This window comes from Sparus aurata, chromosome 6, assembly GCF_900880675.1.
Source record: "Sparus aurata chromosome 6, fSpaAur1.1, whole genome shotgun sequence".
In the NCBI taxonomy this organism is placed as follows: Eukaryota; Metazoa; Chordata; class Actinopteri; order Spariformes; family Sparidae; genus Sparus; species Sparus aurata.
In genome coordinates, this window is record NC_044192.1 from 37,357,818 (window position 1) to 37,372,774 (window position 14,957).

The window sequence follows — 14,957 nt, forward strand, 5'->3', positions numbered from 1 at the left end:
GGCTATATTAAGTTTATACTTACCTTTGCCAGCATTTGTGTCTTGATTGAAGTGGTATTGGTACATTTATGTCGAAAAGGTATGTTTTATCGGCCTCTTAGAGTTATGTTGTCCAATGTCCATGACGCAGCCATTTCATGTGTTGTTGCAGTGGGGTAGGATTTATGAGACACCGTCAGTTAATATTCATTTCTATGGAGCCCTGGAGGTGACATTGATGTGTTTTGTTTTTGTTTTTGTTTTTAATTTGTGCGTGAGAGTCATAGAAAGCTGAAGGTATGTTACTGAATAAATGTAAGTTTTCGGTCACAACTTTCACATGGACATGAAACTACATGCACTTGCATACATTGTTATTTTTTTCTCACGTTTTTGTTGCTATATGTTAAATTACATTGATTACATTATTGACCCTGCCACAGTGACAGAGTACTTTTGAAATTTTGGCACAGCACAATAAGGGTTTTATGTAAATGGCGTTTTTTACTGTGTATAACAAAAGAAAAAACATTAACACTGCTCAGCATTTTGATAGGTGGATGAATAGATGGTGATAACAGAGTCAACTACAACACATTAGAAAATGCAGTGTATGTTAAATCTATGGTACAGTACCACAAGTACCTTTGGCAAGGAAAGAAACAACACAAGACAGGAACAACTGTAAAGATTAATAACTAAATTACTTCAGGTGCTAAACATTTTAACATTTACTGGGAAACACAATGTGTGAAATATGTAATGGCACCGTAGTGTGCATGCGCCAGTGCTTTCTCACCTTTTGGTCTAAGTATTCCAGGTTGCGCTGCAGCTGAAGGTCTAATATGTCCTCCTGAGCCAAGCAACAACAAAACACATGGAAATGAATCAATAGATAGCACCACAATCAGTCTGCATATTATATCTGTCATATTAGGGCTCTAAAGCCTCTGAGCAAAGATCAACTTGAACATTATAAAAATAATTAATAATATTTATATGGCTGCAGTGTTTCTGTCTGAAAAATGGTCTTTTGGAAAAAAAAAATCCCTCAGGTATCTCATGGGTTCTGTTCAATAAAGTGCACTAAGAAAAATGGGATTTAAAATGGTTCATAAAGATAAGCCGATGTCATGAAATCACACTAATACAACACAGGTACATCTACTCACAATAATTGAGTAGATGTACCTCATAAGCAGTCTATGAGCAGATATGAAGTGGATCCACTATGGCAAAAAGCAGCATTTACCAACAAGTAGCACTGTTCACATCCATTGATGTAATCACACCTTCCAGGTGCTTATAAATCATGTGGATCGTCACCTCAGGAAATGAAGCAATTCTGAATGGCAATCAAAGGAATCTGTATCTTCTCTAGTGGAAAGTTAGAAGTGTTCTCTATTCATTGCTCTGTTTAGATCTTGTGGATTCAAGCAGACTGGTTTATCAATTATTATTGTCTACCATTTCAACCACAGACACTCACACTGCACCAGTTTCAATTTCTGCTGGTTCTTGTGTGTAATTCTCATGATGCATTTTCCTTTCACTGGTATTTCTGCCTTTTCCTAAGTGTCCTCTTACTATTTCTTTTGCTGCATGCAGGTTAGGTTTGGGCCTGATTTTGTTGAATGATATCACATTGGCTTGAGCTCCTGTATCCAGCATCAATGCCAGGTGAATATCATTCACTTTCCCTATCATTATCCAGTCCTTTAATCTTTTTCACTTTTGTGACTACATCCACACAGAGTTCCCCTTGTTCACTCTCATTGATTTAGGGCATGGACTTTCAGTTTCTTTGTTGAGTTTGTTTGATTGAAAATCGTTATGTTTATCGCTGTTGTAGCACATTTTGCCATACGCTAGACATTTTTTGGGAGGACAGATAGATAGATTGAAGCTCTGCTTTTTATATTTTGTTGGACATGTAATGATTCTGTCATGTTTGTAATGAAAAAAACATGTAATAATTCTGTCTGATTACAGTGAAAGATTCAGTGCAATGTTTAGCCATGACTGAAATTAAAATATTGACGTTTGGGGTTCCAAAGAGCATTCACACTTGAGACTTCACTCGAGGGATAAAATGTAATCAGGCGGCTCTTTTAGACTCTCTAAATTTTATTGGTAAAATGAGTAAACAGTAAAATGAGTAATTTCACAGGGGTTGTGAGGCTTTTATTAGCATTTTTATTGACTTGTCTTACACAATGTTAGCATTTGGGAAAATGTCCCCTGTGCATCACATGACAATATGATTACATGACGTGGCCATAACAAAAACTGGCTTCAAGACCTGGCACTCTTTGTGGGGGCTTGATCTTGACGATGAGGCCAAAAAAGTAGTCCTAAATAGTCCTTTTCCTCTTCTTCTTTGCCTTTACCGACAGACTAAAAACCACACCACCGTCCGCTTTACCGAGTATATAACATCATGCAATCCACTGACCAGTGCGCTTTCTTGAGAACAGGGCTCAAATGAATTAATGTATGGGAAACACTGCAAAATGAAGAAACCAATCAGTTGGAGACTGTTACTGAGCTATAGTCACAAGTTTAAGTATCACAAGACTGTTAGTCATAGAACGAAGAGGCTAGCTGAAATGTCCTTTTAAGGACATAAACAAAGCCACTGTCCAGAGCAAGCCATAAACTTATTCCTGAAGAATGATGTGCTCTGAGTCTGAGCACATGACCCTCAGCTCCATAGTTTGGGAAATCAGGAAGCGATGCAGCAGTAAGGTAATGGATGGCAAGCAAAAGCAAATATTCTTCAGCAGAAATGGATAAAGAAATGGGTCTTCTCAGATGGCTCTCTCGACAAGAAGAAAGTTATTTGCTTTTACTGTCAATGTGAATTAGTTACCACCAGCTTATATCCAGTCTTGAATAGCAATTGCCGGCTAAGCACACAGCTAAGAGCCCTCCTCCGCCTTGCTAAAGGCAGACAACAGTAAACAATGCCTGAACAACTGTACATGTGACAAACTTTCAACAGCGATAGCTAAATGGTTCGCTAAAGCTTGCAGGCTGATTAACATAGTTTTTGTATATATCTTATTGTTTTTTGTAAATATCTTGTGTTCTTCTATTGATTTTCTATTTAAATTTATGCATATTTCTCTGATTCTTTTTCCTATACCGTTGCATCCCAAGCTCTAACAAGCAAATTTCTCCGTCGAGGGATATATAAAGCCCACTAAGGAATGTTAAATTCAGGTTAATAAACCCATGTTTCTTGTTGGGCTTGAGTTTGCCATGTTATGATTGCAGCATATTTTTTGAGCATGCATTACCTTTAAGGTTATTCTGGAGAATATTCTATTGAGTATTTGTTTTGAAGCAGCAGACCTCTCCATGGTTGCACTTGGTCAAATGCTGCTATATCATTTAATGTGAATGCTGTCTGTCATCAAGCCTGGTTTCTTTTATTTGTAAACTCACATGCATACACGCATACACATATGTGCACAAAAGTGGTTCCAGTTGGATGGTGGGAAAAGAAAAGTAGAGAGGAGTAGAGGAAAGAAAAGTTCCAGACCAAGAGTCATTTTTACAGGGTTTAAACTAGAGGAAAGGTGTGTGGAAGTAACCACACAACTGACAACTGTTTCATAGCAAATCTACATATATCTGCAAAGTGCAAAAAATGCTCTAGACTGTGCCACACCACCACAGGACTGTGTGTGCAAATATATTATATTGAAGATGGATACGTATTAGCACATGAGCAACACATACCATGTTATTGTGGATGGAGGGGGACCTAGGGTAGTTAGAGTATAATCCTTGGCTTAGGGACCTCCTATTTCCATGGTACTCGTACTGAAAAAAGGAAAAAAGGAAAAAAAGTCAAAAAATTGAGGCAAGAATGATTAAAAGTTTTTAGAGTGAGACTGATTTACCATCAGAAGTACATGAATTTAAACCTACATTCAGTGTAATATTGAGGGAAAATGTGGGATAAAAGCATTGATATAAGATATCAGATCCTCTTACGTAAATGTCGTTTATTTTAAAACAAAAATCTAAATTAATTACTTGCTTAATTAATTACTAATTAATATCCACTGTATCATGCTATAATCACATACGCTATCATTGTTTTTTACCTTTGATGAACTTGGGGATCTTCTCAGGCTGTAGACAGAGGGATCAGCATAAACCACATCATCCCTCATCCTTGCTGGATACCGGTCAAAACAGACAGATGGTGATCGAACTGGTGAGAAGTTGTGTGGCACCGGTGAGAAGAGCCCCCCCGATGATGAAGACGGTGACCTGGGCACAGACCTGGAGCGTGGCTTAATGGACAGATGCTTCATGGATGTTTCCATTCCATAATAGTATTGTTGCCTCCATTGGTCCCTGGGCATTGGAGGTCCATAAAACTGATAGTGTTCATCCCTCAGTGAGTGGCGCTTCTCGTCAACAATCCAGGGTCGGTCATACGCCCCCACAGCAGAGACAGAACAGATGCTGTCAGGTCGGACCCCTGGCAAGTATAGAGGGTACTCCTCTACATACTGGGGGCCACCAGGGTAACCATAGTAGTCAGCTGAGACCCCATGGCTCACTGGGTAGAAACTAGATGGGCTGGAAAGACAGAATGGAGGTCACCGCCTTGTTATTAAATGTTAAGGAAAGTCATTAAAAAATAAGACTGCAGTCTTTCAAACTAGAAGCAAATGCTCAGTCACAATGGCAGGTAAATAAAAGTACTGTAACAGAGTGATTTGTGACAGACAACAAAAGCAGATTCAATCATGGATCTTCTGCTTGTTCCACTTTGACACAGGTGGCTCTTTATGCTTTTTAACCAAAGGGCACATCCTCCCATCCATGTCAAAGTGGGTGTCAATGTACATTGAGGGTGTATACAAAAAGGAGAAAAGAACAGTGAAAGTAAATAACTGCAAATTCAAATCTGCTAAGCCTGTAGTGAAGACTGTTAAGAGATGGGCCACAGAGTCAAAGCTGGAGTTACAGGCCGACGAACTCACTAACACTGTTACATCCTACACCAGCTTTTGTGAGGACATGTGTGTGCCGACCAAAACCCTCTGCACATACAACAACAATAAACCTTGGTTCACTGTGTACAGAGGCTTTGTCCTCGCTGCAGCGGACCTGGGTTCGACTCCCGGCCTGGGTCCCTTTGCTGCGTGTCACTCCCCTCTCTCTCACCCTGTTTCCTGTCACCTCTTCAACTAAACTATCAATAAAGCCATAAAAGGCCACAAAAATACAAAAAAAAAACCCTTGGTTCACTGCAAAACTCAGGATGCTTCGTCAGGCCAAGGAGGAGGCCTACAGAAGTGTGGACAGACTCCTGTACAACACGACCAGGAACACGCTGACAAAGGAGATCGAAGTGGCAAAGAGGTGTTACAGGTGCCTGTAACACCTCTGAGGTGGTTCTTGATCAGCTGTTTCCAATGTGCTTGTTGTCTCCGAACTGCGAGCCCGGAACTGTCATTGCCACAGAGTCGAAGTGAACGCCAAGGTATTTCACCTGTTGATGAGGCTGCATATTTTTCTTTTTCCAGTTCATTGTGAACCCCAGGGACTGAACATGGGCCAGCAATTATGACAGTATGTTTGATTATTTTTTATCTCGTTACACAGTCTTGCCAGTTAAAAGAAGAAAGTGACTCAAGCCACAGTGGCAGGTGGACAAAAAAGTACATTTCCAAAACTGAACTTATTTATGAAATGATCATGGTTCCCCTAAAATTACAATCCATGTGTTGAGACTGTATGCTAAAGTATATACTGATAATATAATTTTTTAGGAAGCTCTGGAATTCAACAATGCTATGGTGAATTAAATCAGTTTGAAATGAAATTATTTAAGCTGTGCAGGTTTCATTGCATCAGTGCTTTTGGTGCACAGAGGCAATATTTGGCTAATTTGTTTTAAGAGGCCCTAGGTATAAAGTCAAATAGCACTTGCTGGACCAAATATGTCCCTGTGTATTAATATTGCAAATTTATCAACTGTGCTAGAAATCAATATCAAAGCCGCGCTGATTCGAAATTTTGTGTAATTAGTGGATCTCAAAATTTGTAAATTCCTGCTGCATTTCTTTATGCTACTGCATGCTATGAAAATAATAAAGATGCGTGTGGGAGATCACCTCCATACACCTTGTCAAATCATTTTTGTGCCAGTATAAGGTCCAATGGCTCATAGAACATGAGCACCATCAACAACCTTATCCACATGAGCACTGATACGTCATCTGAAGCTTAGTGCAAATAACAAAACAGAAGAAGACCTTAACAGACAGACAGTCATAATTCTCCTTTTCTCCATTGATCTACCTGTTTAGGTCCTCCTGGGACGCCATGCCACGCCGCTGGTTGACCCACTGCTGCAGCTGGGCCATTGAGCTCTTCCTCTGCGCCACCCTCTCTGGTGCTGTCCTGGGCACAAAGCCCCTCCTTAGTACCACATTCTCCTGCTGTCCCTCCTTGGAATTGTTCGATGGACTGGCATCCCGCTGGGGGTGTTCCTGAGTGGCACGATGTCGACTTTGACTTCTGGATGGAGGGTACAGTGGTGTTGTTTCGCAAGGGTCATAGTTGCCATCATTTGGATGGTGATTTGGTCGAGCGACGTTGTCAGGAACAGGTCCTCCAACATCATCATCGCCTTCCTTACGCCTTCCCGCATTGTATTTTTTCACTTGATTTGAGAGGGGGGGGAAGGGTGAGGGTGTCTGAACGCTGTCAAACCCATTGATTTTAGGGTAAGGAGGCAGGTCACTATAATTCTCATTGTGTGTTTGTGTGTGTGGATGCTGTTGTTGGTCGGGTTCCTTGGTCACCATGGTGTGGTTGAGATCAGTCGTAGCATCCCAGTTCATTCTGTCAAGTTTGATGAAAAAAGAAAGCATGAAAATAGATGGACAACATAGACAGGCATCTTTGTTTTGAGGCACAACATCTCTTGCCTTTGTTTTGAGGCAAAACATCTCAACTGAGTCAACTGTCAGCACATGTATTAAATGGTCATTTGTGTAATTAGAAATTAGTCATAATACAACAAACAGAATGAGAGAATATTATTGTGAAAAGGTAATATTGAGAAAAAATAAATTCCCAAATTATATGCATGAAAAAAAAAGTAAATTCAGGTATGGTCACAGTTTATATATCTCCCTTCTACCCAAAATCAGATCACATCTAGCCCAGCTGGACATATAGTCCAAGGTACATATGAGGTTACCTTGCTGTCATAAAGTTTTCCTGATTATTTTTTCAAGTGGAAGTGCGCTGTTCCAGTTTTATAGCTTCACTTGTAATTGTTTCAAAACAGTTAACTATAACGGAAAAATGTATGAGGCAAGTGCTACACTAGGTAAAGTTTAAAAAAGGTTGTAGGTGTTCTAGAAATTAAACAATCAGATGCTCTTCAAGGATGCAGACAAAGGTTGAATACAAATAAAAAGGCAAAAAATTGACTGTCAAGCTTACTTACAATGAAAATCGATCATGCGCAGGCAGTCTGACTAAAACTCCAAGGCACTCTGGTCTGGTAAATTAAAAGTTCCTTTTTTAGGTGAATGGATAAAGACTTTGCATTCTGACTAAAAAGAGTCTTCGTTGAGGCATAAAATACACAATGACAAACAGGTTCTCAAATGTCTTCCAGTTGTCCTGTGACAGAGACCTATATTTACATGCTCATATTTATTTAAACATGCACTACGCATACTATGCATTTTGTAGTTGAAATGCGTAGGCGTTAGCCATTCATGTAATCAAGGATTTTTAAACTTCAGTCAGACTGCATCCACAAGCCATGGATTTTCATTGCAAGTAATCTGGACATTTTGGATTTTAATACCTAAAAAGACATACTTGTAAACGGCATAAAGTAACGCTAGAAGTCAATCTAACCGACATTTTTTCATCGCCTCTCAGTTTGTAGTAAATGGTCATGTAATTAAGCACAAACAGCTGTCAGAACAGAGACAGTTTTCTGCTTTACCAGTGATGTGATTAGTTTACAATAAAGTTACATTGGACATTGGATTATAAAACAGCCAAATAAAGTGTCTTAAAGTGAAGATGATAGATGACAGAAAAATGACCTGCCCATTTAATAAGAATAAGGTAGCTGTGTTTGTCAGGTTTGTCCACATCATTCACTGACATAATATAATTGCTTGCTTGAGTGGCCAAAGTATTTCAGATCTGACTACCTGAATTTATTTTGACTGCCATTCAAATTGGTGGATCGGTGAAGGTTTGTTTTCACCCAAAAGGACATGATGCAAGGCCAAAGTACCAGGAACTGTTGATCTCATCTATTAAGCAGTCTCCCTAATGGATGACATACATCATGGATGTGAGAGGGAGCTGGGCGGGGCTGGACTTTCGATTGGAGTCAATTTTTAAAAAACAGCAACCACCAAAGCTGCCAGCTATAATCAAATTGCATTATATTACAGTCCACTTAAATATGTTTCTGATAAATAGTTAAATAATAATTTTGCATATGTGCATCAAAAGTCTTTTTCTGCCCTTACACAATAATGCCTGTATGTCTTTTGTGTATCAGTGATATTACAGCTGTCTTAACTGAATCAGTGAGGATTAAATTCTCAAATAAATTCCGCCATTCATCAGCATAAAAAGGGGCTTTACTTGAGGTCTAATGGCCTTGTAAATTCTACACAATAACCACCCAAACCTACAGATTTTCCTGAGGGTGATGACATGATCTTTGCAGCAGCTTCTCTAAAGTGGATGGGAAAATTCAGATTTTTCTTATCTACTTCAGACATTGATGGCAAAAATATATTTTCTAAGAATCAGATTCAGAGGGGTTTTGTAATGTGTAGAGCTGTATATGAAATGAATAAAGAGTTTTCTACATTTCTACTATTAACTAGGCCTGCAATAATCATCAGTCATTTCCAGTGGGCTGGGCTAGTTGTTGGGCCTCATGGCCATTGACAAAACTGGCCATTGATAATACTCTCTCAAAACTTAAAGTAACACTCCAGTGTAGCATTGTAGTACAGCATTTTTTAATATTTCTGATATCTTTCCTGCCAATGTCGGTCAGCCATACTGTGTGATAAATAGTTTTGACAAATACCTTAATTCTGGGATCAAACGTCAAATGAAATCTGTTGCTGACATGAAGCAATGCCATATGACTATAGTAGAATATGTTATATATATATATATGTATATATATTAATCGCATTTACGTAATATGATAATGCATTATCCTGTACTTGAAATGTAAACTGCATACTCTCCTCCCTTTTGGATCAGAGTTTTTCTAAGGAGGCATCCCTGTCAAATTTGGCACACCCTATCCAGCTCTTCCTCGAGACTTAGGATGTAGCAGATTTATGGCGGTTTGTTAATCCCATCTCAAGAGCTTTTCCCCAGTTCATACAATGTGTTCACTTGTAAACGATTTTTTTCTTCACCAAAAGAATCTTACATCTATCAACTGAATGTGACTCAGAGCAATAGTCATCGCAGATCATGGTCCCTTAACTATGACAATGCACATCCTTTATGCACAACGCACCCGCTGCATATAGCGCTTTAACTCTTTGCTTCTCTCTGACAAAGAGTTCACAGCTTATATATCGTCTGAAATTAAACTGTATTACAATATCACTCAAACTTCAGATATGTCATCATCTACTGTGTGGGAGACATTAAAGGTGCATACCTGAGGGGCCAGTAAATCTGCTATTGCACAAAATACAGAAAAGCCAAGCACTGAAAGCCTCATACTTGTTAACTGATTGAGATACTGGAGTTAGATACGCTATACAGCCACTAAAATTCACCTACAAGCCCCTCTGCCTTAGAGGATTTTTTCAAATCACTAAATAAATAAGAAGAGTGAACTTGTGCCCATTAATCCTGTGGATGGAACATATTTCGTATAATTGCCTTTAAATCAGCCCCCCAAAAAATCCGATATATGGGTATATGGGTCCACAAGGACCTGTATTAGGATAATTATCCATCTCTGTTGCACTTGGACCCATGCCTCTTTCTCTAGGGTGAATGATCAAGATGAATATGAAAGAATGTGTTTCTGAATATCAGATACTCTATCCACCTTTACGTGGAATAGAAAACAACCTAGGATTAATAAAAATACAAAGTCCTCCTCCAGTGGTTGATATGGCACTGCCAAATTTCATGTATTACCACTGGGCAGCCAGTAAAAGACTATTGTTACATTGGATGAAGAAATATCACTAGTCCCAAATAGATGGTATTGTCATTATTTGGATCTTGTTTTGTTTTGTTTTTTTGTTCTCAGACGTGCCCTGCAGAGGCTTGGCATGGCCTTCCTGGATGGCTGGAGCTCCTGCCTCTCACACTCATCTAATCATCAACGCTAGCTCAAATACTCTGATCTTCTCTCCACTACCTGCTAGATTGTTTCCGCTTGTTTACATACAGACTTAATTCCACTAATTCACTTTTATTTATTTTTTTACAACATATTTGAAAAATAAAAAAGACCTGATCAAATATTCATATTATTTTGAACCTCACAAGAGAAAAACCTTGCTGTGCACCTTGCGTGACTGTCAGTGGAAGGGGCGTGCCCCAACTGAAAATCACTCAAGGTGCACAATGATTGACAATCAAAAAGGATAGTTGATTTTTTAGTCTAGTCTTGTCAAATACCGATATTTCTTATCAACTTGGTTATTATACCAATTATTGGTAAAACAAACTAACAAATTGTTATTAGGGCCCGAGCACCAATGATAATATATGTATGACGTGATGACAGCTGAAACTGCTCCTATGGGAGTCACAACTCCTACAGGACAGTCTTCTGCCTCTCTCAACTGTGACCAATGGTTAAACAACGTTTGTATAATAAATAATGCTTTATAGTATTTGTGTGATGGTAATGTATATATTTATATATATATACATATATATATATATATATATATATATATATATATATATATATATACACACACACACACATATATATATATATATATATATATACATACACACATATATATATATGTTAGGGCTGTCAAACGATGCTCTCTGCATCTGCCATGTGTTTGGCTCGCAAATGATATTTGAGACTCGACGTACTTCAATGGTAACTCATTTCATGTCGACAGTACGTGCAGATAACTTTTGTCCTATGGACCGAACCATCTGGCAGTGTTTTGAAAGTGAATTTGCCGTTCATAAGTCCTTTCTCCATTTCCTTTCACTTTCCCTTTTCAGGCCACCATGTTTTTCCCGAACGCCAACCCTGCTTCTTCTTCTTCTGATTCCCTTTCTTATCCTTCTGCCACCCTCTGGATCAAGACTACAGCTGCCACTGACAGCCATAAATCAAACAATGCGCGTTCCTTTTTTTTTAATACCGAGCATTAGTCATGCGTTAAAAAAATTAACGGCGTTAAAAGGAAGTTGCATTAACGCGCGATTAACGCGTTAACTTTGACAGCCCTAATATATATATATAAATATATATATATGTATATATATATATATATATATATATATATAATTTTTTTTAATTTCCTTTTACTGAGACTTCTGCTATATATATATATATATATATATATGTATATATATATATATATATATATATATATGTGTATATATATATATATATATATATATATATATATATCATTTTTTTCCTTTTCTTACATGCATTTATATAGTCTTACACTCTTACAACCAGCCTTTTGAAGGTAACCATAATGATGATGCGGCCCGTAATTAAATTGATTTTGACAACCCTGGTGTAGATTCTGAGGTTTCATTGGATGTTGATGCAGTAACAAAGAATTTTTCGCCGATACAGTGGAGGTTGTTACAACTTCTTTCAAATTTTCTCTGCCAGGATACTGCCTTGTCTGACAATCATTATGTCATTTATGTGTTTTCATGGTGTAGTCTATCCTTGACATACTTAAACCTAACATGTATAATTATACTAAACAAATCCTAGCAATACAAATAGCACATACAAACCCATAAAATGTCGTGACTGATCATATTGGACTGGCCAAATCAAATGGACTAGAATATGATTGCTTATGTATGCGTACCATAAATCCAATATTGCTCTGTACATGTCTTTGTGTTTGCACCTCTGTTTTGGCTGAATGTTGACTTCTGATGCCTCACTCATGGCTCTAATCCATTCTTCTTGGTCCTCATGGCTGTCTGTGCTGAAGTAGTATGTCTTTGTCCCAGTGTGCTCCGCCTGCATGCAAAACACAACAGGACCCTTCAACTCCCAATTCTCACACTCCTCTGCTTCTTCCTCCAACCACACCTACAAAGGGAGACAAAAAACGAGAGGCAGCATATCCATGGACTGGTCAGTATACTTATCATATTGAACAACCCTATAATTTTTATTAGCAGGAACTACATCTCATGCAATGACAATGCATTGAGATGCAAGATGACAAGGTACTGTAATTCTCGTGTAATACAACATACAGGGATAGTTTGTGTTTTTTGAAGTGCAGTCATATAAAGTACATATCTATAGTCGGTCTGTTCCCTACCGTAATCACCAATCAGCGCAGCCTCAGTTTGGAGAAGTAGAGAGCCGCTCCAGCCCAGACGCTCACTTGAACTGTTATAGATTTTTTAGGTGGGCCCTGATTTAAGTGGTTAAAATTTGCTTTGCATCTGGACTCCATTCACTGCAGTACAAAGCTGAGCGTCTGGGCTGGAGCGGCTCTCTGCTTCTCCAAACTGAGGCTGCGCTGATCGATGATTACGGTAGGGAACAGATCGACTATAGAGATGTACTTTATATGACCCCACTTCAAAAAACCTGAACTATCCCTTTAAGGTCTCTTGTTTGTTCGTTTGTTTGTTTTGCATCAAACAAATTGGAAACAAACAGTTTATCCAGTTTTTCTAAACCACTTCATTTGGAGACTAATACAAACTGACGTTATTTGAAATGTTTATAATAATCCATTACATTGAAAATCTGTGAACCCAACTCCAGCAAACATGAGATGGGTCTCTTAAACAGTGGTTCACTTTTGCAATGGGCAGTTTGAGGGTCTAAGTATATTAAAGAAGGTGTCATATGCTGTGAAGTTTGTAATGTGACTCGGCACCATTAAGCTTCCCTTGCTCTTCCAAATAAATTGTTATGCTTAGTTGCTGTTACTATTAATCAATTCATTTACAAGATAAAAAAGATATACCAGAATTGTCCTTTAATGATAATCCTCTGGTCAACTATTCTTGGGTTAAAGTTACACAGACTGATTCTGTTGCACTTTTCAAAACTCAAACCAGTTCAGTTGAGTTTTAAACATTATAGGATTTGTAGAGGTGGCATTGGGTGCAGAGTTGACAGGCTATCAGTGACTTTACAACCTCAACAGAACAAGACAAGACTGTAATGCATGAATGAAGGTAACCAGCTGACATGCAGACAATCAATACAAGAGATGTAAAGATGTAGTCGTGCATAATTTCAAGACAGGAAACTTAAAAAGAAGGGTAGTAAAATATCAACACTGTACCTACTGTACTTTCTACAACAACAGGAGACAGCAAGGACCAGCAGACCTTAAAGGGGTGGATAATGGTGGAAGGGAGATGAGACAGTTAGGAGGAAAGGTTAACTGTTGTCAAAGGTCCCTGGTTACTCTTGGTTAGGGTGATCATGTTAGCTCCTGTGTATACTTTATAGTCCTCAAGGATGTGGCTGTGAAAAGATAGTTGAGAACATCTGGAATTTTACAAACAAAATACACGCAAACTTTAAGAGGAGGCTCATGAACTTTGTAAATACATTATTGAAAATGTCATTTTTGTGGTTACTTTTAGAATTATTACGTTCTTTTTTTTTCAATTGCAAATTCACTTTTAAAGGACACAGGTTGTAAATACAAATTAATCGTGAATACCTGACGGATTAACACAAAAATGTGCATCTTCCTATGTACATTAATTGCACATAAGTCACTAATGAAGGATAAGCCATATATGTGTGGTCATGTCTAAAACATTGTGATTGATGAGCATGCATGAGTGATTGTCAGGTTGATAACTCTGTAATGTGCTGGTTATTTAAAGTATTATGTAATCTCTCAGAGCAACAACTGCAAATAAGATACTCCTTGCTCCATAATGATACAGAGACTATACATTTATAGAGGGCATGTGAGAAATTACAGAGTTTTCCATTCAGTGATCAATGCGCTGTAAAGAAAAGGATCAGGGTGTGAGAGGAGGAGGGGAGAATTCAGAAAGCCGGTATCGGTATTTGGTTGAGGTATCAGAAAGCCAAACATGGGGAAATTTTCACTATACAGGAAAGTAGATAAGAAGACATTTACTGTCCAAATAAAACATCAAACAGTCACCGTCCTGGGAAAAGAATGATCAACCCAAACCTCTGTTTCGTACTTAAGTCAGTAACATTTGGAGGACAGGAGAGAAAACTCTTGTCTTCCCTCCATGCGGCATGTATTAAAGAGATCTGATTCATCACGCTAAGTCTAAAATTCTTTGGAGACTTAACAACTCTCTACCTCACAAATGAGAATTTCCACTACAGGCAGCATGCCCAAATCAACAGGTGACTCAAACCGTGAAAACACAATCAAGTCTTCAAGTTGTTGCCAAACTCAAAAACTAATAATAAATTCTACTGCAATCGATGGAAAACTACAGATGCTTGACATCGTAGACATCTTGTTGGTGATCCTACTTGGTGGTTAGGTCGTCAATACACATATAAGAAGGCCCACTATAATACCAGAGCAGCCTTCAGCATTACTCAGCATTAATAGAGGAAACAAAGCATGACCACAGGTTACTTTTTACCATTGTAATCAGGCTGACAGTCATACCTCTATTGAGGCTTGTATTCCTACGACACTTAGCATTTACAGTCGTATTCAAATTCAACTAAAATCAACTGGTACCAATTTTCC

At 38.3% G+C, this 14,957-nt stretch overlaps 1 protein-coding gene across 1 annotated transcript in view; it reads right to left on the reverse strand.

Annotated features, from left to right (window-relative positions):
- plekha6 (pleckstrin homology domain containing, family A member 6) overlaps nt 1-14,957 on the reverse strand; it is a 164,941-nt gene that overhangs the window by 50,423 nt on the left and 99,561 nt on the right. Inside the window, 5 exon segments of the mRNA XM_030421348.1 lie at nt 779-832; nt 3,727-3,810; nt 4,098-4,581; nt 6,313-6,858; nt 12,129-12,316. Coding sequence (XP_030277208.1) covers nt 779-832; nt 3,727-3,810; nt 4,098-4,581; nt 6,313-6,858; nt 12,129-12,316 — 1,356 coding nt within the window.